Source organism: Mesoplodon bidens (genome assembly GCF_964165515.1).
Source record: "Mesoplodon bidens genome assembly, chromosome: 9".
Taxonomy (NCBI): Eukaryota; Metazoa; Chordata; class Mammalia; order Artiodactyla; family Ziphiidae; genus Mesoplodon; species Mesoplodon bidens.
The window spans coordinates 65,657,357-65,683,406 of NC_138166.1; the positions used below are offsets into that span (position 1 = coordinate 65,657,357).

The 26,050-nt window shown below is 41.8% G+C and overlaps 1 protein-coding gene across 2 annotated transcripts in view; it reads right to left on the reverse strand.

The window, feature by feature from the left end:
* The window catches only part of AOAH (acyloxyacyl hydrolase), a 172,089-nt gene that overhangs the window by 125,289 nt on the left and 20,750 nt on the right, over positions 1-26,050 (reverse strand). For both annotated transcript variants that reach the window (XM_081244565.1, XM_081244566.1), the window contains exons 3-4: positions 17,763-17,829; positions 9,591-9,690 (exon numbers count right to left, since the gene is read on the reverse strand). In XM_081244565.1, the coding sequence (XP_081100691.1) occupies positions 9,591-9,690; positions 17,763-17,829 (167 nt within the window). The remainder of the gene's footprint in view (positions 1-9,590; positions 9,691-17,762; positions 17,830-26,050) is intronic.

The following is a 26,050-nucleotide window of genomic DNA, read 5'->3' on the forward strand; positions in this document are numbered from 1 at the left end:
CAAGAGCAAACATTCTGTATGTTTATGATGATCAGTCACTATTCTAAGAATTTTCACACATACTAATTTATGTAATCCTCACATTAGCCCTTGGAGGTAGGCTCTACTATATTCCCCATTTAACATATGAAGAAACACAAGGAAGTTAGGTGATATATCTCAAATCACTCAGCAAGTACACGGTGGAGCCAGGGTCACTGACGCCCTCAGGCTGGCATCTGAATCTCTGTGCTTAGCCACCAGGCTGTCCTGCCTATAATCACTCAGGGAAAAAGCCCAGAGTGAGCAGATTCTTGGCTGGGTGGGTCCTGGTGCTCAGGAAGGGAAGGGTAACCCTCAAAGGGACAGAGTAGTGCAAAGAGAACCAGAAAAGGGCAGAGGAGTTTCTCGGGAAGGGAGTAGCAAGCAGTGTCAAATGCAGCAGACGATGGGTAAGAAGGTTTTTGGATTTGATGTTTAGGAGGTCATTGGTGGCCTTAAGGGGCGGTGTTTCATTAGAGTGATGGGGCTAGAGGCCAGCCTGCAGTAGCTTGAGAAGCAAATGGGAGGTGAAGAAAAGCTCTCCTCTTTTAAAAAGTTGCTGGATTCTGCTGCTGCTGCTGCTAACACTTATTAGTACTTATTATAAGCAAAGCACTGTCCTAAAACTCAATCCCCTCCCCCCTCAGACAATATACATACACACATATGTATGTATGTGTATAAATACACAGAGATCTATATTAAATATTCATAACAACTGTATGAAGTCTGAGTATTATCACCATTTTACAGATGAAGAAACTGAGGCCCAGAGTGATTGAGCAACTTGCTTCAGGAGAGACAGAGATGTAGCCAGGCTTTGAGCCCAGGTGGTCTGGCTCTAAGATCTGTGCTCATAACCACCCTATTGAACTGCCCCTCAATTAGAGGCAGCAGAGAAATGTGATTGTAGCTGGAGAGGAATGGGGGTTCTGGGAGGTTTATTTTTATATTTAATTTTTGGAATGGGAGAGACCTGAGCAGGTTAATAGGTATCCTCATTTTCTTCCTTGGGTGTAGATAATTTCAGTGCAACCCTGCCCAATTAGCATACTGTTATGAGAAAATCCATAAATAAGGAGTGAACTCTAAATGGATTATTTCTAAAACCTCCAGTTCCCTCAGCCCTTCTACGAGGCCTTATTCCCAGGGGACTGGAGACTAGAAACCCATAAACAGAGTTTGTTAATGAATCCATGAGAAAAGGGGCAGAAATCAAGGAACCAAGGATAATGCTAGGGGATAAGTGGAGACACGTGACTTTGGGTGTCTGAGAAGCTACCAGATGACAAAGAAAAGGCCAGTAGCAGGAGGAGAGACAATACTTTCAGGCTTGTTAATGGCAGCTTTCAGGCTTGAGCCAACACTTCTCACCCTTTAATGCTCATCCGAAGCTTTGTAGAAGTGCATAGGCTCACCCCAGAAATACTGAACCAGATGCACTGAGGTGGGACTCCACACATATTTCTGAAAATTGCTTCACATTCTAAAATAAGCTAAACCTTTTACACTCTGGTATATTCCATTGAGACCAGATAAAGCCTCACAAGAGAGGAAGTAAAGCACCTACTTGTTCAGAACTGCCCTTCCCATCTTAGCTTTCATTTAACAAATCTTATGAAGCACCTACACTGTGCCAGGCATTACACAGTCCTGGAAACATGATGGTGAGCAAGAAAGGCATGGTCCCTGCCCTCAAGTGCTGTGAAAGAAACAAAGTGTTATGTGAGAACACAAAGGAGACCTTCTTCAGGTGGGCGGTTCGGGGAAGGCCCCTGTGAGGAGGGGACATTTCAACAGAAAGCTGAAGGAGGAGAAGGTGCTGACCGTGCAGAGAACTGGAAGGGTTCTGGGCAAAGGGCCCAAGAACAAGGCGCTGAGACAGGCAAGGCCTGGAGTGTCACATCAACACTTACTCCACCTTGAAGACAGCCACCTCCACTCCTGCCCAGGGAGGGCCCAGCCCTTCTCTGCTGAGCTTTCTGTTCCTCTTTGCACCCGCTGTTGGAACACTTGTCTCTCATCATAGTTTGTTTACAAGTTGGTCTCCCTGTCTAGAATCACTCTATGCATCACGATTGCCCGCCTCATTTGCTGGAATACTGTCCTACATAATTCATTCTCTATAAATATTTGCTGCCGGAAAAAAGAAAACAGAATCATTCTGTAGAAGCTACAGGACTTTAGGCAAGTCTTTTAATCCTCTAGGTCTCAGTAGACTTATTTATAAATAAAATGGGGGAATCACATCTGTCCTGCAGATATGTGATGGTTAAAAGAGACAGCTTACCCAGCGTGCCTAGCAGCAGGGCTGGCACACAGTAAGTGCTTGAGAGATGTTGGTTGAGGCGTGACTGACTATGTGAGTGATGACTATATGATTTAACTGGTAATGAGAAAGCTGGGATACTTGTGCAAGGTTCTTGGAAATTAAGCTCTTCATAATATTTCATTAAAGCTAAAACCAGAGCTGTGTTTACTTTCTGACACTGAGGACGGGCTACTCTGAATGTGCTTCATAATTTATGCCAAACACAGGTGTGCTGATGTGAAGAGCTGCAGGTTGAGTTCAGGTTCTACTCACTAGGTATGAGACCTGGGTCAAGACCTTAAGCCTTAGAGGTAAAATATGTTCGATAACTATACCTATAAAATAGAGTTTGGCCCTGTGATACTATACTAAAGTTGGAGACATCAGTATGAACTCATGTCCACACACACACACACAGATGGGTAGATTCATGGCTTACATACATACAAATATACTTTACTAAGCTCTCCTCTAGGAGGATCTAGAAGCAATGCCATCCTAGTAACAACAGGCACACCCAGCAACCAGATCTTAGTGTCTAAACACCATTCTCCAATAAAAGGAACCAGGTCTCCTTCGAAAGTGGTGGACTGTAGGGTTGGGGCAGGAAAAATACAAGATGACCCTGGATCATCTGGCACTACCAGAAAGTAAGGAAATTCTAAAGAAAGAAAGGAAAAAAAGAAGGAATGAAGAAAGGAAGAAAGAAAGACAACAAGCAAAGAAAAAAAAAGGAATGGAATGGAATTGTGTCAAAAGGACCCAGGGCAATCCGAAAGAGCTCCCAGTGGCCAAAGCTGAAAAAATCTGAGCAAGAAAATAAGTAACGTAGTACTGAATTATAACTCGAAGTATGAAATACATATACACAAGTCTACATTGACATAAATGAATAACTGAATACATAAATAGGGAAGGGGAGATATATCTTTGCAGAAGAATTCCAAATAATATACTCTCTTCTCCAGAAGTGAGCTTAGAGCCCCCATCCTATTGAGTGTGGTTTGGACATAGTGACCCAGTTCTAAAGAACAGAGAAAAGGAAAAGGGAAAAATAGTGACTTTACCGTGAGGAAGCCTGGCAAACACCACCTTAACAAAGTGATCAAGGTTAACGTCCCCCTGGATGTCATGTGGGTATCAGGTACCCCTGATAAAATGTGATGAGAAGGGCACTTAACCTCTGTGGTCTTCCTTCCTTCCAAAAAAAAAAAAAAAAAAGACTCTGTCTAATCAATATAAAAACATCAAACAAATCCCAATTTGAGGGACATTTAATGAACATACTTAACCAGTAATCCTGAAAACTGTCAAGGTCATGAAAAGCAAGGAAAGATTGAAAACCCATCATAGACTAGAGGAGACTAGGGAGACCCTAAATGCAACGTGTGTCCTGGATTAGATCCTGGAACAGAGGAAGGACATTAGCGGAAAAACTGGTGAAATCCAAATCCAGTCTGAAGTTTGGTTACTAGTCACATACAAGGGTAATGTTGGCTTCTTTAGTTTTGACCAAGTAATGTTAAAATGTTAACATTAGGGGAAATTGAACTTGGGTGAGGGTGTACTCTCTATGGAATCTTCACAACCTTTTTGTAAACTTGAAATTATTCCAAAATAAAAATCTTATTAAAAAAACACAAACGGAGTTTGGGGGCGATTAAACGGTAAAGCACATTGCAAGCTCACAGAGCTAAGCACATCATTATGAATGGAAAGGCACTGTCCATTGTACGGAAGGAAATTTAGTGATTAATGAATCTTAGAAAATGTTAAATTTCCTGTCCATCTATAATTTTTTCCTAAACCCTATTACCTCCCATTAAAAGAGACACCAGATAGTTTATCTGACACTTAATGTTTAAAAAATATAAATTCCTGAGGTCAGATTGTTTATTCCTCAGTTGAACGAGAATTTGTCCTGTGTCACTTTCTCATAAAAAGTGCTAACTTTCTCCTTATGTCGGCTTCCTGGTAGTTTGATTCCAGGGAAACACGAATTCCGTGTACATGCACACACGCCCACACACTCAGCACTGGAGAGCTTCTGGTTCCTGCAGAAATCAGATTTACTGTGGGAAAAGCTGTTGCAAAGCCTGGATTGCTTTCCTAAGGCAGCAGGTCTCTTTTGCAGTCGTTTAAATGGGTTGGAGGCCCCAGGGAATTAGAAGAATCTATCTCCACTAACGCACACATTCTGAACATAATTCTCTTGTAATGTGGATCAAAGTGGTGTGAAGTAAGTCTTGACTACACCTTAGAGATGTTGGTAAATACGGCCCGTCCCTCCAGCTCAGGGGTGGTGAGGAAGGAGGTCGGTTCAAAGCCACAGAGTCGGCTTGGGGATCTCAGAGTTAAGGGACCCAGGAGGGAGCAGCATAAAACTGCAGAGGCTCCAGGCTGCACCGGGCCCAGTCGGGGCTCGTACATGGTAACCCTCTGATCTAAAAATGAGAGGTTTAAAGCAACAGGGCACACAGGAAGAAACCACATCCAGTTTTCAGCTGGAGAGCTGTGGTGTCAGGATGTGCTCATGCACATGCACACACACACACACTGGCAGCAGGCAGGGCCTTGCTTTGTGTGCAAATGAGAGGAGGAATGCTATAAATAATCCCCCCAAAGTAGCACAAAACCATCTGGGTGGTCTTTACAACACAGTCTGCAATTTCCTTTTTCCTCTCCTCTTCTCTCCCCTCCCCTCCTCTCTCCTTTCTCCTTGTCTTGTCCTCGTCTTCCCTCCACTCCGCCTATTCCCACTCCATCCTCCTCGTGCCCGCTGAACACTGTAGACTGTTTCTTGCTTCAATTAATGATGGAAGGAGTCCGTCATTTTTGAACGCATGGTAGAGAAGGATATGGAGATGTGACTAAAGGACTGGCGAGAAGTGGGCTGGAATTTCAGCTTTGCTGTAGATAATGAACACGGGCTCGTTGCAGTCCCTACATGCTGTCCCACCTTTCGCTTTTGGCCCCACTAAAGTCAGGCACCTGTTGCTCTGCACTGCGGGGCTTTGCCCCTGCAGGCCCCTGGAGCAGAGAGACCCCTTTGTCCCTCTACTCCATAGCATGCATTTCGCAGGGACAATGGCTTGCATCATACTACATTTTACCGGAATCTGAAACGCATGAAAAGCAGGACAGTGAGGGTGCAGAGTCTTGCTTGTGAGGAACTAGCTGGCCCAGGAGCAGTGGTTTGACTCAGAATACCAATACCCCAGGGGTATCAGTGAGGCACAGAGCACAGGGGTAAGAACTTGGGCTTTAAGGACAAACAGACCCAGGGCTGAATCCTCTCCTTGCCCCTTCCTAGCTGTGTAACCTAGGCAAACTCCTAATCTTTTAGTCTCAGTTTCCTCATCTGCAAAATAAATACACCCCCAAGAGCACTGCTAAATGAGATCACGTATGTAAAGTGCAGTGCCTGGTACATTACTCACATACCACGTATGTTCCTGGCAAGATGGAGGTGACAAAGATGGGCGAGATGCAGAGCTGCTGCCTGATATATTTACATTCTAATAAGGAAATCTATGTAAACTTAATATCTCTGTGACTCCCTTTCCTCATCTATAATGTGTGGGTGACAACAATGCTTATTTCATAAGATTGAATGATTAACATACTTGAAACATTTAGAAAAGTACTGGCACATTGTAGTACTCGCAAAGGTATTTCATGCTGATGGTTGAGAGGAGAGTTAACATTTTGTGGAGAGGATTAAGAGTTATTTTACAGAGAAGGTGACAATGAGATGAGCTAGAAGGATGGCCTTGGTGTTGACAGGGCATTCTGGGTAGAAGGAATGATTAAGAGCTGCAAAGGTGCAGGGCTGGAAAGGTTGAGATGGGTTCAAGGGGGAGCCAATCACTCCTTTTGGGCTACAGCATGAGCTACACAAGGATAATAGTAGAGGTCCAGGAAGGCTTTTTGAGAATCCTAAAATGCTAAGTGAAAATGTGTACTTAATTGTGCAGGCAACGTGGAGGTCATAGGCTGGGGGAAATAATATGATTAGAGGTGTGCAACAGGAAAATTAGTGTGGCCATGAAGTAAGGACAATTAGAATTTCCATCAGCAATGCAAATGAGAAACTAGTGGCACTTCATTTATTCATTCAACAAATATTTCTTTGTTATGTATAAGGCACCATCCTAGACATTGGGTATACATAGATGAACAAGATAGAATCTGACCTCCTGGAGGTTATAGCCTAGTGGGAGAGACTCACAGATGATCATGCAGGTATATCATTCAAGACAAGGCAAGTTCAAAGAAAGAACCTACAGGAGCTTTGACAAGAAGAGTGTGTAAAAGAAGTCAGGGATGGCTTCCTCATCCTTCAGGCAAAGATTTTGGGGTGCACAAGATCATATCTATTTTATAGAAAGGTATTTCTGGCATCCGTATGGAAAATTTATTGGAAAGAGGTCAAGAGCAGATTTGGTTGAACTAGTTGGGAAGCTATAGCAGGAGTAACATCAAAAGATGATTGGGTGAAAACTTCATGCAATGATACTGTTACTTGTAATAACACAGATGACTCTCACAGACAAAAGAAACCAGACACAAAGAAGAATATACTGTATTCTTCCATTTACATGAAATTCAAGAGTAGAACTTTATATAAATGAACTAATCTTTGGTGGTAGATTTCAGAGTAGTGGCTGTATTGGGGGGTGGTTATTGACTGGAAGGGTCATGAGGAAGGCTCTGGCAGGCTGGAAATTATATCTGTATCTTTACTACTAATTCACACCTGCTTTGTAGGTGTAATTTGTGTGCCATGGGAATGAAAAGTAGGTCTGATATGTACCATTTAAAAAAATGCATACTCAAAATGTAATGTTAAGGGGGAAGAGTAGGATAAAAATTTGTACATATAACATTATCATAACTCTCAAAGAAATTAATATAATTTATGTAAAAATTAAAAGGAAAATACCCAATATTTTAATATTGGTTATTTCTGGTGGTGGGATTTCAGTTGACTACTGTGAAGAGATACCCCGAGGGGATTTTCAAGAAACACTGACACAAAGGTTGAGAGACCAACCAACCTCTCTGAGCAAAGGACAGGGATGTGAATCCCAGTTCTGGTCTTTCTCAGGGGAGTGACTTCCAGCAAGTTCTGTAACCTTTTTAACCCTCAGTTTCCTCAGTCTTAGAAAAGGGGTCATAATGGTGCTTCCACGCTGGGGCTATTTGGGGGACTAGACAGGATGAAGAGTAAGCACAGTGAATGCTCAGTAAATATCAGTTATTGCTATTAAAGGAAACTGTGGAGGCAGAAGAGGATGAAGCTGTCCACATTTACACCAACTGCCCCTCTTTTCTGGGTCCTCTGTAGAGATGGAGGCTGGCGATGGGATTTGAGGAGGAGGGTGGAGGGACCAGGGAGCACGCCCAGCTGGGGTGGAAGCTGAACATTTCTGAGATGAAATCCTCCGACTTCCTCCCAGCCAGAAAGGATGGTCGAAATGTTCCCAAGTTGGGAATTGAAAAGGGGGTGGTGATGGGAGGACAAGGAAATGCTATTTCGAGTATAAATTCTACAGAGTATAAAAATAAAGAATGTCATTTTAAATGGGATAGTTTAAAGTTGAACATTTTGTGACTATGTATAGCTGTGAGTGTGAAAATATATAAAATGATGTTATTTAAGGAAATCACAAAAACCCATATCACTTGCCTTTGTACATAGAGACACGTTACTTCTGTACATTATCAAACAGTGAATATTATTATATTCGCATGCTATTTGAATACATGGAAAAAGATTTTTAATTAAAATTAACTCTTCTAGAAATCAGTGGAGACCACATCTTCTCAGGTAGAATTAAGGGAAATTTAACTGGCGCTTAGTCAATAATCGAGGTAGCATGAAATGCACATGTACCCCAGGTATTTGCATCTCTTTCTTCCTGCTCAAGGAGACAGCCTTATGATATTTAATATTACCAGTAACCCAAATCATGTTCATTGGTTAGGCCAAAAAGTGTTAAAATGACTTTATTTCAATAAGAATAAAAAGGAAATTACAAATAAAACAGAAGCCTGTTGTGTTATATATAGAAAGACTATAATTCTGAGAAAGGGGGCATAGAATTTTATTTTATTTTTTTATTTTACTTATTTTGTTTTATTTTATTTTATAGGAAGTTTCTGAAAATCATTATTTTGAGGCCTAACCAGATCTAATATCATACTCTCATTCATAGCATGAGCAGGAAATTGTGTCCACATTTGTCTCTTTCCATCTGCATTCCAATTCAGAATTGTCAGGACCTCCCTGGTGGTCCAGTGGTTAAGAATCTGTCTTGTAATGAAGGGGATGCCGGTTCAATCCCTGGTCAGGGAACTAAGGTCCCACATGCCGCAGGGCAACTAAGCCCACACACCGCAACTACGGAGCCCACATGCCACAACTAGAGAGCCCTCACACCGCAACTAACGAGCCTGTGTGCCACAACTAGAGAGAAGTCCATGCACTGCAATGAAGAGCCCACACGCTGCAATGAAAGATCCCATGAGCCGCAACTAAGACCCGATGCAGCCAAAAAATAAATACATAAATAAATATTTTAAAAATAAATAAATAAAAAATTGTCCAACATGATATAATGCACACATGGTATTCTGAAGAGCTACCTCTGAATAATAATGATATTGATAATAATTATATTAGCTACCATTTTTATTAATATTTATTTATGCAGCAGGTATTGTGCTAAGCATTTTATATATATTAGTTCACCTACTTCCCCCAACAAATCTATGAAGGAGGTATTTTAGGTATTTTGTTAGACCAATTTTATGGGTGAGAACAATAAAGCTTAGACTAGGGGGAACAACTGCCCAAGTTTTCCCAGGATGTGGGACTTCCAAGTGCTTATACCAGGAAAGTCCTGGGCAAACTGCATGAGTTGGTCACTCTATAAAAGTAACTTGCTTGATTTTTAAGGGGTAGAGAGGGATTTAACCTCTTCTCACCTTGGCTGGTCAGATTTCCTATGTACTGCCAGCCCAGCTCTAGATTACAGTCTAAAATAAATAGCAAATACATTCTTTGGTGGCATGGGGGAGGGATCTAAGTTGAAGTTTGGGAATATTATTCCAGGCAATGTAATGGAAAATGTCATTTTTCCGGTCCCTGTCCCCAGACCACTGAGCCAGTGAAGCTGAACCTCCCTTTACCAGATTTCCAAAGGGCTTGCATATCACCATAATCTGACATTCAGAATGAAAAAGCACTCACCTTGGGAAGGGCATAGAGGTGACACAAGGGTTGGCCAGGGTCCTGTTTACAAAACTCCAGGGTGTGACACACCACATCAGCATTCACATCCGCTCTGAGCCTGGAGGGAAATAGGGCAAAACAAAGGATATTTAAAAGCTCGCAGGCATTAGGAAACAAAAGCTATTTCAAAAGAAGGTCAACTCCCAGAATGAATTCTAGTATGTATGGCCTTTGAGTCCAGTTCCATGCAGCTGCTGGATCATAACGATTTCCTGCCACTTGCTCTCTCCTACTTTTAGAATAAGGTCCTGGGGGTGGGGAGAGAGGACTCACAGCACTGAGCTGTGAGCTGGCCTCTCACACGGGCACTGTGATGCTTTTCAGGAGAAGCCACAAATAAAACTGAGAAAGGAAAAATGGACAGGGGTGTAATTTCATGGGAACAACATTATTTTTACTTATTTATTTATTTATTTAATTTATTTTTGGCTGTGTTGGCTCTTCGTTGATGCGTGCAGGCTTTCTCTAGTTGAGACGATTGGGGGCTACTCTTCGTTGTGGTGCGTGGGCTTCTCATTGCTGTGGTTTCTCTTGTTGCAGAGCACGAGCTCTAGGTGCATGGGCTTCAGTAGTTGTGGCACGTGGGCTTAGTTGCCCAGAGGCATGTGGGACCCTCCCAGACCAGGGCTCGAACCCGTGTCCCCCGCATTGGCAGGCAGACTCTCAACCACTGCACCACCAGGGAAGCCTCAGAACAACATTTTAATGTTTGCTGAGCCTTCCGGCAAAAAATCTTTGATATAGCCTTAAACACCTAAAATTATTTTCTTAGATGTAATCCAAATCACCTCTTTTCCTTTTAAAGTAAATATATTTATCTTTGACTTTTTCCCCTGAGTATGGTGTAAGGATAGTGCTCTTCAAACATTTTGGTTTATGGCTGGTTTGAAGGGGTTAAAACAAACCTTCCATATTCATTTTCTACATGCCACCCCCAACAGTCTTAAACCAAGAAGAATGAGTATAATGTGCTGCTTCAAATGACGAACAAGTCACGTGTGGGCTTTTAGTAACTTTTCCAAGTAAACTACTGACTCAAACTCAAATCAAAACAACAAAAACAAAGACTCCAGAAACATACGTTTATCTAGTAATATCTAGAGACTAATCTTGGAAGGACAGTTATCTAGTAATATCTAGAGACTAATCTTGGGAGGACAGTTATAGATTCTAGAAGCTATTTTGAGGGGTTTCTTCACAACTCACAAGATCACTTAACTGTCCCCCTTCACCTGTAGGGGTGGGTTCCTGGCAACTGTGTATATACTTCATATCTCCCGCCAGTTGATTGGTCCTCATTAGACTGCAATTCAAGTAGGACCAATCAGATTCTCTCTCAGGGAAATTTGGAATTGGTATTAAGAAGTCTGACTTCATTCTGGGCTGTTCCAAGAATAGCAGGAGCTATAGTGACTGGGGACTCTAATGTCATTTCCTGCCATGAGGACAGAGCATTTGGAAAGCTAGTCTGTAGGATGGGGGTCAGGGGGCAGAACCCAACGTGTGCAGTGAGGAAGAGACTCTGTTCCTGGTGGCTTCCCAGTCCTGTTTCCAGCTCTGTCTGAAGCCTGGATATTTTCCTGTCTTTAAGTTCCATGACATGATTTAGGTGCCCTTGTAATAAATTTACTCTAACACCCTCCCCCTCCAACTATTACAGTGACTATCTCTACAGCTACTACAATCACTACCACCATTCTTCTCTCCCTGACCCTCCTCCTCTTCCTCTTCCTTCTACTTCACAAGCAAAGCTAAGTTGTTTCTGTTTTTTTGTGTTTTTTGACTGAATGCAGTCACAGCCCACGCATGGGCCAGCCCTTGAGGAGCATTGGTGAGCTTGGCAATGCTTGGCCCTGTGACCAGGGCCTGGATGTAAGTCATTAGATCTGCTCCCTGGTTTCATTCCTGTTTCTGCTTTATTTCTCCAATAACCATTGCAGCAACCCTCCATTGGGTTGTCCACTCCTCCAAGGGAGTTTTCTACCTGGACATGCAGAATAAAAAATGAGATTTAGAGAGGTAAAACAAAAGCAAGGTGCAAACAAAACAAAATAAAACAGAAACACATCCTGGTTTCACTTAGTGTGCATAAGTAGCACTTTTAATAGTTGCTGAACATTGAAACATCTTTAAAAGCTCTAAATAATCTTAACTTTGGACTGCCAAGCAAAAAGTGCGAGGAGGGGCCTTGAGTCTTAATTTATACCATGAACCTTCTTGCAAAAAGAACTGCCCCAATATTACTGAAAAGCCTATCAGAGAAAGAGAGTCCATCTCAGAGATCTTTAAATATTTTGATGTGATCCAGGAATGCCGTTCCTGGGCATCTATCAGGAAAAGATGAAAACTCTAATTTGAAAAGACACATGCACTCCAATGTTAATAGCAGCAGTATTTAGAATAGCCAAGACATGGAAGCAACCTAAGTGTCTATCAACAGGTGAATGGATAAAGATGTGATATGTGTGTGTGTGTATACACACACACACACACACACACACAATGGAATAAAATTAAACAATGCCATAAAAAAGAATGAAATAATGCCATTTGCTGCAACATGATGGACCTAGAGCTTATCATACTAAGTGAAGTAAGTCAGAGAGAGAAAGACAAATGTTATATGATACCACTTATATGTGGAATCTAAAAAATAGTACAAATGGACTTATATATGAAACAGAAATAGACTCACAGACATAGAAAAGAAATTTATGGTTACCAAAGGGGAAGGGAGAGGGATAAATTAGGAATATGGGATTAACAGATACACACTACCATATATAAAACAGGTAAACAACAAGGTTTTACTGTGTAGCATAGGGAACTATATTCAGTATCTTATAATAAACTATAATGGAAAATAATAAAAAAGAATATATGTATAACCAAATCACTTTGCTGTACCCCTGAAACTAAGACAATATTGTAAGTCAACTATACTTCAATTAAAAAAAGAGAAACAAAATTTTTTTTTAAGAGAAAGTATTTTGATGGTCACTAGTATGTGAAAACATAGGCTGGGATCATGGCTTTCAAATTTCATTCCAGCTGAATGAGACTAACAGTGTGACTGGCTAGATGGCCTTTCAGCTTTTTGTGAGCATCTGAGTTAAGACAGGAAAGCGAGCTCATCATGAGAGTCATCTGCTTGGCCCCAGGGTTCCTTCATAGGAGGTGGAGGGGAAGGTAACGTAAAGGTGACTAAGCTGTGGGACAAGCAGTTTGTGACACACAAGGTCCATTACCAAAGTAATGTCTACCAAAGGTCAGTAAATCAGGAGAGGGTGGCTGTTTTCACACATCTGTTCTCAACTTAATGGTTCATTTATTTAATTGATGACTGCTGTCTTTGGGGAGATCTGGTATTTTGTGGACTCAGGAGGGTAATAAATAGAGCTCTGCTTAATCTTTTTTTTTTTTCAACCTAAGGCCAATATCCCATCTGTGGCAATTCAGAACCACCAGAGCTAACACATCATATGGTGTCCAAGATCTATTCTCTTTCCCCTGCAAACAGAGCAAAATTTCAATAAGTGAACTTGAATATGGGAGTGGGGATGGGGGCCCCTCATTCAGCATGTGAGACTTGTGTTCTCTGAACTGAAAAATAGAAGAGGGGAACTGGGTATGTGGTTTCCCTCCCCAGTCCTCTAAGATCAGAGCTTTATCATCAAAAGACTGGAATTGAGAAGCACTCCTTTGGACAAGAATAGAAAGTGCTGAGCCTCATACATCCAGACAAGTGTAAGACCATGACAATGTGCAAGATGCAAAGAAGTGGCAAAGTAGCATGTGTGCTCTTAATCAATCTTGGGACAGAAGGCTTAGGCTATACATACTTTGTGAAATCCTTAGGAAATCTCCAAACCCTTAATAACTATTCCCATCCAACATTGCCTTCTTTTTCCCGGAGATGCAAATAAGACCAAAATGGTCACATTTCAATTTACATCCTTTGCTACGTTTACATGTAACAGAGTTGTACAGGAGTGAGTCATGTGGGGAGGAAGCTTCAACACATTCGGCAGAGCTAATTAACAAGTTTAATTAGGATCATGGTAGAAGGAAGTCAATGCTGATGATTGTCATCATCATAAATCAAAAGAAGGGAGGGCTTCCCTGGTGGCGCAGTGGTTGAGAGTCTGCCTGCCGATGCAGGGGACACGGGTTCGTGCCCCGGTCCGGGAAGATCCCACATGCCGCAGAGTGGCTGGGCCCGTGAGCCATGGCCACTGAGCCTGCGCGTCTGGAGCCTGTGCTCCACAACGGGAGAGGCCACAACAGTGAGAGGCCCGCGTACTGCAAAAAAAAAAAAAAAAAAAAAAAGAAGGGAGCACGGTCAGGGTTAAGTTTGAACAGACAGGCAGAGTGATAGCCTATGGCAGGGAGCAAGGACAGAGCCTTTCACACAAGAAAGCTCTCAGATTTAGACCTCTGACATCACTTTCAAAGGAGAATTTATACATTAATATATAGCCACAGAGATACACTCACAGCATTGAAAGAAGATCTTCCTCATACGACTTAACACTTTTATCTCACTTCAGGACCACACTCTTTAGAGTGTACTAGGAATTTAATCATTTCTATAAATCTTGTCATTACCTTGTCAATGGCTCAGTTGTATTATTGTACTTTATATTTTTGCTATTTAAAAATATGTTAGTTACTTTTAAGTTGTACCAAAATTGTTTTAAACCCTGTTTTGCATTTTTCTTTTAAACATGTTAGTAGTTTAGGCCTCTCCCGATTTCTGAAAACCCCTAAGTTTGGAATATAAGATTTTATGATTGAGAGCATAAACAGATACCATGAAGCAAGGTGAGATGAACAGAAGACCAGCATCAGCTTTGCTATGGCAAGCTCTGGCACAACAGAAGTCAAGACAAGGAAGACCGAGCACGTGGTCACTGGCTAGGCTTGGTTGCTCCCGAAGGAGCCCCGCCCTGCCTGACCCAGGTTCTTGGGCTAATGAATGCCCAAGTACTCAGGTGTCCCACTTCCTAACAAGATCCTGTGGTTCGCCTGTGGGTAGGAAATGTAATTGCTGAATAATTAGTCCATGAATCATTGAGAATTGACCTGTGAAATAATGAGGAGGGATGCCCTCTGGGTTAGGAAACACATTTAGTATTGGAAGCCTGAAATTCAGGTAAAACTAAATCATAAGGTTGTCATGTTCAGGGTCTACATCAGCCCAGAACTGCATGTGATTGATTAAAATAAGCTGTAAGAAGAGGCCACCATAGGAAGAGAAAGTGCTGTCAGCAAACAACTAATATGGGTCCTGGAAAATTACACACAAACAGAACTAATAGTGGACGGAACCACAAAGGGGGATCATTTATTATATCTATCTTTCTTCAAAGGGGCCTCCCCCATACTAATGAGAATTAGTCACTTATGACTCTCAAAGGAAAAACTTTCCTCCCCTCCCCACCACCTATTCAGCCTCTTTCAGTGGCTTGCCAGGCCCATTTTTTCTCAACACCCTGTGTCCACTTATAGTTATTTGAGGTGGGGACTGTCTCTTGTACAGTCCACACCTGCAGTTATCTAGTACAGTGTCTGTCTGTCCTCTCTTTGATCCCATGCTTAACTGGCTCTTGCACTCAGCGCCCTCTAGCCAGCTACAGAAGAGCATTGGGTTTCCCAGTGAACCCAGACCACTTCCCTATTACTCCCAGCACACTTGGTAGCTAACCTCTGACATCCCTTTTGCATATCTGTGTGCACTGCCCTCTTCGGCTTCTATGACTGTTTTCCACTTACTTCTCTGGTTCCCTGATCTAGGCCCAGGAAAACTTCTCTGGCCAAGCTGATGTTTCCCCCAGAACACCTGGCTCAGACTAAGTGTGTAAACAGATTCACTGAATAGGCTAAATTGTTTTCTTTTCTTTAGTTCATCTGTAGTGATAATTTTATTTTTATAAAGAATCAATTTAACAAATGTTTACTAAAGGCTTTCTATGCTCAAGTATTGCACCAAGCCCTGGAGATACAAAGCCCCCTGCTTCCCCTCCCTCCCTCCCTCCCTCCCTCCCTTCCTTCCTTCCACATATTCAGTATTTTGCTTAAGATGAATAAATGTAGTCTTAGTTCTCAGAAGTCTTTCAATCTAGTTAGCAACTCAAAAAAGTAAATGGAGAATTAAAGTACAAACAGACATGGTAAGTGCTATTTGCAAGTGCTAGGGGTTTGCACAGGATAGGAAGAATGTGTGTGTCTGTGTGTGTGTGTGTGTGTGTGTGTGTGTGTGTTGGGGGTATCTATCTTAGCCTAGGGAGGGTCAGGAAAGCTTCCAGAGGAAGTGACCCTGGAGCTGAGGTCCAAAGAAGTAAGATTTGTCTGGGGTACAGGTTTTGGATGTGCCAAGCTGAGTGAACAGCTCACGCAAAGGTCCTGAGGCAAAAACCTTCTGATGTGTGGGGAGAATTACAAGTGGTTTGGAGCATGGTGTGCTGTGGAGCAGCCAGGGATGAGTGTGAAAATGTCCTCAGGGGTCAGTTCATAAAGAGCTTTGTGTAGGGGGCTAAGGAATCCTGCAAAGGGTGTGAAAATTTTATGTTGGAGATTGCCATAATTAGTTTTGCATTAAAAAGCTATCTAGCCAGCTAGAATGTGGATTATGGACTTGCAAGGCAATGGGCAATCCTGCAGGGCTGGGGTCCTATTAGGAGGCAATGGCAGTAATAGAGATATGAGCTAAGAAGAAGGGGTCCCTGCCTTCCAAAAATTCCCAGTCCAGGGCCCGTGAAAAATCACTGACCACAGTAGAGGGAGGGCAATATAAATAGAGGCAGGTGCACAGCACGATGGAACACTGATCATCCCTTGGGTCTGTATCATTTTAAGTTCCTTTTGTCTTTAGAATTCTGTAACTGTAGGCTACCCTTCTGTGGGGTTAGCTTCTCTGAGCCACTCTGCTCTGAGGCTAATATTAGGCATATAAAATAGGAACCATGTAAGAATGTTCACAGTAGCACTGTTCACAAGTGCCACATGTGAACAGTGCAAAACCAGAAAACAACCCAAACACCTGTCAATGGGGGAGTGAAGAAATAGACTCTTGTAGAGACACAATGGAATACTGTGTGCAGTCAGAGTGCATGAACTACAGCAGTGACACAAATCTATGGATGAATCTTAGACATACAAATTTAAGTGGTAAGTCCCCAAAGATTATGAACAATGTGATACTCTCTTCATAAAGTAAAGAAATAACCAGAATTTTAAAATATGCTTTAAAGGAATATATAAATGAAATATATTAATAATTATTTGTTGTATTAGCATATATTATTTTTATGATTATAATTTATCATATTAATAAAAATATACATATATATATATAAAGACTATAGAAAAAGGAAACAAGAGAAAGATAAACATGGGATTTATTACTCGGGTGGAGAATAGCTTGAGAAGGAAGAGAAGGACAGTGTGGTCAGGGTAAGTTATTGTCAAGGACCTAGAATTTGCCTTGGGTGGTAATTTGGAAGCTAATTACAGTATTCAAAGTAACTAGGTAAATAACTAAATAAGAAATACAAGAAAGCCATGTATGAATCCTTGATGAGAAAGTGCCATGAACAGGAATATGATTTATCTGATCCAGTGCTCTGAGCTCAAAAAAGAGAAAAGAAAAAAAGGAAGCAGACAGGTAATGATAATGGTGCACATACAGGACCTTGAGGGGTGGGGCTGGAGAGAAGGTCAGGAAACCAGCAGGTGGGAAGAGAGAAGGAAAGAACCTGAGAAGCACGTGGCCTGAGAACCCAGGAGGGAGTGTAGGGCAAGCTCAGGAGAAAGGGTCAAATTCCCATGTCCAGCCACTAGGATCTTGTCATTTGTTGGCATTATTGGTGAAATGCCTTCTGAAATCCTCTTGGAGAGAAACTGAGCCAGGTCGCCACACTGTAATTCAAAGGGAGCCTTTGCCTAGGATCACAAAGGATCTGAGTCAGGTTTGAATTTTCCACTATTAACAAGAACTGGATAGATATTACGCCCTTTTACAAAAAGTACATCCAACTGGAAATGGAGCCAGCTACCTCCCCGTTTTCCTGCTTCCCCCCCCCATCATGTCCCAGCAACCAAATCAGATTAATGTGCTGGCATACTCACAGTTTTATGATGTCTGGTCCAAATATGTCTACCACTAAATAGCAGGTGGTCTTCAAGAACAGTTTTTCTAAGAAAAATCAGGGGAAATAAATTATTTTTCATTATGATGAATTTAACACACGAGTTAATAATGATCTTTACTAGGAACTGAAGCTAAGTGCTTAATTTATTATTAATTCAAGTGATTAATTGTAAAGGTTTGGGAGAAATGTTACAGTTAATATACCCATGAAAATATCATTTCCACCTCAGGTTTATGTAAATGGCACTTTGTTTACTGTAGATGTTAAAGACCACTGATTTTTGATAAAAATACAGTTAAATTCTGGAGTCTCATTTTCTTTTGTACAGCAGGGAATGTCTGAATGTTGGTAAGGGTCTCATTTGTTGATGACAGAAACAGGACTTGCTTTAAAGTAAATAATCTGAAATATTGCTTTGTTAAAAATATTCTTCTCTGATGCTCATTTGGGGAAAAAAGACTTTACTTTGGCTATTTAATTTTTGCTGTTGGTATTCCAGACATAAAAGGATACTAACTGTCACAGGTGTCTCTGCATTGCCGTCAACACCAGAGAACATACACACACACACACACACACACACACACATACACACACACACACACACGCAAACCCATGGCCTAGACAACCTCCTTCTCCTGCTTCCCTGTTATGAAAATACAGGAAGGCCTTATGGATTGGTCTGTTTGGACAAGGAAACCTGTTAAATCTCTGGACCTCTTTCTACAGTTTGTCAGCCGACTGTGGAACCCTGGTAATTCTATGGAGGGCTTTTGCATGGTTAGGATGGATGGACTGTCCTGGGGACAGATGGGAAACCCTCCCTGAGAAAAATTTTTCTTGTCATACTTACCTCAAACTGGGCTACCAGTTGCTTAGAGAATAGGCACTATTCAGGATAAATATGGGAAAACTCTCTGGTACTTCAATTTTACTCAATGGCAAATAATGTAAATATTACTTTTATATTAAAATAGATAGTTTCATGGGACTTCTTTTTGCAATAAAGCATGAGACTTCAAACACATTATGCTTTTGAAGTAGGAACTTAAAACTAATCTCACATTAGTATTGACCTTACAGAAATAAAAACAATGATAAGGAAATACTATGACATCTGCATGGCAGCAAATGAAAGGCAAACTACCAAAACTGACTGAAGAATAAATATACAATCTTAATAGACATACAACAAGAGATTAAATTAGTAATCAAAAATGTCCCATAAAGAAAAGCCCAGGACCAGATAGCTTCACTGGTGGATTGTACCAAACGTTTTCAAAAATCATCTGAATAGATATTCTCCAAAGAAGTTATACAAATAGCCAATAAGCACATGAAAAGATGGTCAACATCATCAGCTGTTACAGGAAATGTAAATAAAAACCACAGTGAGATACCACTTGACACCCTCGATGATATGTGAGAATAAAAATGACAGATAAGGGTTTCCCTGGGGGGGGCAGTGGTTGAGAATCCACCTGCCAATGCAGGGGACACAGGTTCGAGCCCTGGTCTGGGAAGATCCCACATGCCGTGGAGCAACAAAGCCCGTGAGCCACAACTACTGAGCCCGTGTGCCACAACTACTGAAGCCCGTGTGCCTAGAGCCCGTGCTATGCGACAAGAGAAGCCACTGCAATGAGAAGCCCACGCACAACAACAAAGAGTAGCCCCCGCTTACCACAACTAGAGAAAACTCGTGTGCAGCAATTAAGATCCAACGCAGCCAAAAATAAATAAATAAAATAAATAAATTTATAAAAAAAAAAGAGGTGGCTACTTTTATTTTAAAAAAATGAAGGATGATAACAAGTATTGATGAGGATGTGGAGAAATTAGAATCCTCATATTCTGCTGGTGGGTGTATAAAACAGTACAGCAACTTTGGTAAACAGTCTGACAGTTCCACAAGTGGTTAAATATTGAGTTACTATATGAGCCAATAAGCCCATTCCTAGGCCCAAAAGAATTCAAATATTTATATACTCACACAAAAACTTATACATGAATGTTCATAGAGGAATTATATAAAATAGCAAAGAAGTGGAAATACCTCAACCCAAATGGCCATTAACTACTGAGTGGATGAACAGAATGGGCTATCTACACACAACAAAATATTATTCAACTATAAAGAGTAATGACTGACTTCCGGGGAAGATGGCAGAAGAGTAAGACTCGGAGATCACCTTCCTACCCACAGATACACCAGAAATACATCTACACGTGGAACAACTCCTACAGAACACCTACTGAACGCTGGCAGAAGACCTCAGACCTCCCAAAAGGCAAGAAACTCCCCACGTACCTGGGTAGGGCAAAGTGGAGAGATTCCCGCACAGAGGATCGGTGCCGACCGGCACTCACCAGCCCGAGAGGCTTGTCTGCTCACCCGCCAGGGCGGGCGGGGCTGAGAGCTGAGGCTCGGGCTTCGGTCGGAGCGCAAAAAGGAGTGGGGTTGGCAGCGTGAACACAGTCTGAAGGGGCTAATGCGCCACAACTAGCCGGGAGGGAGTCCAGGGAAAAGTCTGGACCTGCCGAAGAGGCAAGAGACTTTTTCTTCCCTCTTTGTTTCCTGGTGCGCGAGGAGAGGGGATTAAGAGCGCTGCTTAAATGAGCCACAGAGATGGGCGCGAGCCGCAGCTAAAAGCGCGGACCCCAGAGACGGGCGTGGGACGCTGGGGCTGCTCCTGCCGCCGCCAAGAGGCCTGTGTGCGAGCGCAGGTCACTGTCCACGCCCCCCTTCCGGGGAGGCTGTGCAGCCCGCCACTGCCGGGGTCCGGGGATTCAGTGATGGCTTCCTCTGGAGAACGCACGGAGCGCCTCGGGCTGGTGCGACGTCACGCCGGCCTCTGACGCCGCAGGCTCGCCCCGCCCTCCGTGCCCCTCCCTCTCCGCGGCCGGAGTGAGCCAGAGGCCCTTAAGCGGCTGCTCCTTTAACTCTGTCCTGTCTGAGCGAAGATCACACGCCCTCCGGCGACCTACACTCAGAGGCGCGGCCAAATCCAAAGCTAAGACCCGGGAGCTGTGAGAACAAAGAAGAGAAAGGGAAATCTCTCCCAGCAGTCTCAGAAGCAGCGGATTAAAGCTCCACAATCAACTTGATGTACCCTGCATCTGTGGAATACATGAATAGACAACGAATCATCCCAAATTGAGGAACCCTGTGGATGAAAGGTTCTTGGTGCTGCAGCCAGGAGTCAGTGCTGTGCCTCTGAGGTGGGAGAGACAACTTCAGGACACTGGTCCACAAGAGACCTCCCAGCTCCACATAATATCAAATGGCGAAAATCTTCCAGAGATCTCCCATCTCAACACCAACACCCAGCTTCACTCAACGACCAGCAAGCTACAGTGCTGGACACCCTATGCCAAACAACTAGCAAGACAGGAACACAACCCCACCCATTACCAGAGAGGCTGCCTAAAATCATAAAAAGTCCACAAACACCCCAAAACACACCACCAGACGTGAACCTGCCCACCAGAAAGACAAGATCCAGCCTCATCCACCAGAACACAGGCACTAGTCCTCTCCATCAGGAAGCCTACACAACCCACTGAACCAACCTTAGCCACTGAGGCCAGACACCAAAAACAACAGGAACTACAAACCTGCAGCCTGCAAAAAGGAGACCCCAAACACAGTAAGTATAAGCAAAATGAGAAGACAGAAAAACACACAGCAGGTGAAGGAGCAAGATAAAAACCCACCAGACCTAACAAATGAAGAGGAAATAGGCAGACTACCTGAAAAAGATTTCAGAATAATGATAGTAAAGATAATCCAAAATCTTGGAAATAGAATAGACAAAATGCAAGAAACAGTTAACAAGGACCTAGAAGAACTAAAGATGAAACAAGCAACGATGAACAACACAATAAATGAAATTAAAAGTACTCTAGATGGGATCAATAGCAGAATAACTGAGGCAGAAGAACGGATAAGTGACGTGGAAGATAAAATAGTGGAAATAAATACTGCAGATCAGAAGAAAGAAAAAAGAATGAAAAGAACTGAGGACAGTCTCAGAGACCTCTGGGACAACATTAAACGCACCAACATTCGAATTATAGGGGTTCCAGAAGAAGAAGAGAAAAAGAAAGGGACTGAGAAAATATTTGAAGAGATTATAGTTGAAAACTTCCCTAATATGGGTAAGAAAATAGTTAATCAAGTCCAGGAGGCACAGAGAGTCCCATACAGGATAACTCCAATGAGAAATACGCCAAGACACATATTAATCAAACTGTCAAAAATTAAATACAAAGAAAACATATTAAGAGCAGCAAGGGAAAAACAACAAATAATACACAAGGGAATCCCCATAAGGTTAACAGCTGATCTTTCAGCAGAAACTCTGCAAGCCAGAAGGGAGTGGCAGGATATATTTAAAGTGATGAAGGAGAATATCAATGAGATATCATCTCACACCAGTCAGAATGGCCATCATCAAAAAATCTAGAAACAATAAATGCTGGAGAGGGTGTGGAAAAAAGGGAACACTCTTGCACTGCTGGTTGAATGTGAATTGGTACAACCGCTATGGAGAACAGTATGGAGGTTCCTTAAAAAACTAAAAATAGAACTACCATATGACCCAGCAATCCCACTACTGGGCATATACCCTGAGAAAACCATAATTCAAAAAGAGTCATGTACCAAATTGTTCATTGCAGCCTCATTTACAATAGCCCGGAGATGGAAACATCCTAAGTGTCCATCATCGGATGAATGGATAAAGAAGATGTGGCACATATATACAATGGAATATTACTCAGCCATAAAAAGAAACGAAATTGAGCTATTTGTAATGAGGTGGATAGACCTAGAGTCTGTCATACAGAGTGAAGTAAGTCAGAAAGAGAAAGACAAATACCATATGCTAACACATATATATGGAATTTAAGAAGAAAAATATGTCATGAAGTACCTAGGGGTAAGACAGGAATAAAGACACATACCTACTTGAGAATGGACTTGAGGATATGGGAAAGGGGAAGGGTAAGCTGTGACAAAGCGAAAGAGAGGCATGGACATATGTACACTACCAAATGTAAGGTAGATAGCTAGTGGGAAGCAGCCGCATAGCACAGGGAGATCAGCTCGGTGCTTTGTGACCGCCTGGAGGGGTGGGATAGGGAGGGTGGGAGGGAGACGCAAGAGGGAGGGGATATGGGAACATATGTATATGTATAACTGATTCACTTTGTTATAAAGCAGAAATTAACACACCACCATTAAAAAAAAGTAATGACTTTTTGATACATGCTACAACGTGGATGAAGTTAAATACATTATGCTAAGTGAAAGAAACATATTTCTACGATTCCATTTTCATGAAATGCCTAGAATAGGCAAATTCACAGAGGCATAAAGTCGATTAGTGGTTGCTTAGCGCTGGGGAGAATGGATGTTTGGGAGGTGACAGCTAAGGGGCATGGAGGTCTTTTTTGGTTAATGAAAATGTTCTAAAATTAATGGTGTCGATGGATGCAAAACTCTGTGAATATACTAAAAACCACTGAATTATACACTTTAAATGAGTGAATTGTATGGCATGTGAATTAAATATCAATGCAACTGTCATAAAATAAAAACAGCACCCCTTGGGTGCGTCTCTTTAGGGGTGTCAAAAAAGCTCTGATGTCCCAAGTCTCAGACACCAGGGTTTCATCACCGGCTAACTGGCTTCTGACCTTGGTCAGGTTGCTTCCCCTTCTGGGTTTCAGTTTCCTCATCTGAAAAATGTAGGAGTAGGATTCAGTTCAGTTCCCTTCACTGTCTTGGAAGCTTGGAGGATTATGTAACTGACATTCAAAATTACGTGAACTTGCAAAGCACTTTGGAAATGAGTTTCCAGTATCGTTAATGTAAAACTAGTTTAGCCGAGAGCAGAGCAATTTAAAGATCGACACCAGGGTGTTCTTTGATATACTTGCAGTGCTGCCTGAAAGGCAGAGAACATTTTTCTTTTTTCTGGTAAAATAAGAGGTGTTTCCATGTGTGTGTGTGTATTTCTTATAGAATATTATTCTGCTCAAGTTGAAGTGAGTGGCAGCAATGTTCTCCTCACCCTCTGTGCAGGGCCATCTGAACAATCAGTTGTCTCAAACAGATTCTGTGATGGTTAAGAATGAGAGGCTCCTGCAGAGATGGCTAACGTGGGACAAGAGATGGGCCTCTGAGAGCTAAACTCTAGATCAACACAGAAGGGTGCAGAGACGAGAGAGGCAAAGTCTCTAGAAAAAGCCAGACAGGGCCCAGTCAGCCATGGTCCGATGGTAACCTGTTACTGCTACAACTGAAGAAAAGACTGGCACTGACAAAGTGCTAGTAACCTATCTGATGTAAAATGTATACAGTTAAACCTTGCCCATGACCAGGAAAGTACAAGAGCATTTAATTTCTACAGAATCAAAAGCACTTGGAACAGCATAGGGGAAAAAAAAGGATGGCCATTCCCAAGGGCAAAGGAAGGTTAAAAAAGGAACAATAGGTGTATCCACATATGTGGGTGTAAATAAAACCTAGAACATCCCAAGTTGTAAGTCACTTTTATGTTTATCATCGCTTCATTTCTCATAAGAAACTTTTGAGGGGGTGGTTATTTTTACCCTCATTCTATGGGAAGGAACTTTGAGGTTTAGAGAGATAAGGCTGCCCAAGAGCACAGTGGTTCAGTAAGAGATTAAAGTCTTCTACCCCAAAGGCCCAAACTATCTGTAGTATGCATTTCAACGTACCTAGGACATTTTATTTGATGCCTCTACCTCAGGTATGGCAGGTACACACTAACTACTCATTAGAAATTTGCAGAACAGTGAGGTGAACAGACCACTGAGATAGTTTTGTAGCTACGTGTTCTGGGCTGCATGTAGATTTTCAGAACCTACAGAATGTGAGGAGAGCTGCCTTCCTCATTTTAAGACGACATGAGTTTTTAGCTATCATACTCCATGGAGACAAGATTTCTGCACAGGTGACCCAAGAAACTGAAATTCTAGCAAGAATCCGAGGGCATATGAGTCTACTGACCCCTGGTGAGAATGATTCCATTAATCATTTTTCCATTAACAATTCTGAGATCCTTCCAAGGTGTTTACTAGTGAGAGCCAGAGGCAAATCCAGTGGGTGAAACTGAAGGTCAGAAATACTTCGCACAATTCGAAAAAATTGTCTTCCCAGGCATCAGAAAGGCCCGCATGATTTACTGAGTGATTATTCTCAAGAATGTTGCTTGCATGGTTTCTCTGCTAAGGTTATGTTTTATATACTTGTTTAGCTGTGGAGATAAAAGCAGTACTACTTAAAAATAATTTTAAAAATAATAACTGTGTGTTGCTGTGCATATTTTGACTTCCCCTCTCTTCCATTCTCACCAGACAGAAGGCAATACTGGGTGCAGGCAGTCACTGTGGACCAGGCCTATTATGTTTTCTAGAAGGAGAAATCTTTAGCTAAGGGTCAGACTATCTTTGTCACCCTATACAATTCACGTGACCTTTCTGTGCATTCTTTCTTATCCACAAAATGGAAACAGTAACGCCAAGCCTGCCCTTATGTCTGTCAGGTGAAAGAGCCTTTAATCCGAACTGAGAACTTTATTTCTATCTAGAGGTGAATATTAATTAATAAAATGAAAATAACTCCAAATAGCCTTATTAATCCTTTGAAATTCCTCCAATTAAAAGGTAACCCTCCACCGAAAAACTGAAATACCAACTTTCCTTCCCTTGGCAAAGTGCTAGCTTCTATTTTACCAGCATCTGACTTTTCAACCTCTCATTTTACCTCAGCAGACTAAAATTTTCTATTATGAGTCAAAAGGAACCAAAGTGGAACCTTGAACACCAGCAATCTTGGTTCATGTTGTTTTCTATTTTGCTGGTACATTGGGACAGGATCATCTGAGAAATAAGATTTTTACTCAGCCTTTCATCTTTGAACAACACAACTTTGCTTAAAAAGAGAAAATCAAACTCAAGGTAAAAATGGTGATATCTGTCAGTGTGGTCTACTACACAGAAATGACAACAATCAAAACAAGTCAATGATGATTATGACTTTTTAATTTTTCTTCCTTTTTATAAAATGGTAATAACATTCTTCTTTCTCTAATTCAAAGATGTGAAAATATAAAGTAAGGTTTATAATAGATTTTGAATGTCCAATAAAAATGGGGATGGATAAATAAAATATGGGACATTTATATGGTGAAGGACTATAGAATAATTAAGAGGCTTGACCTAAGTCTATAT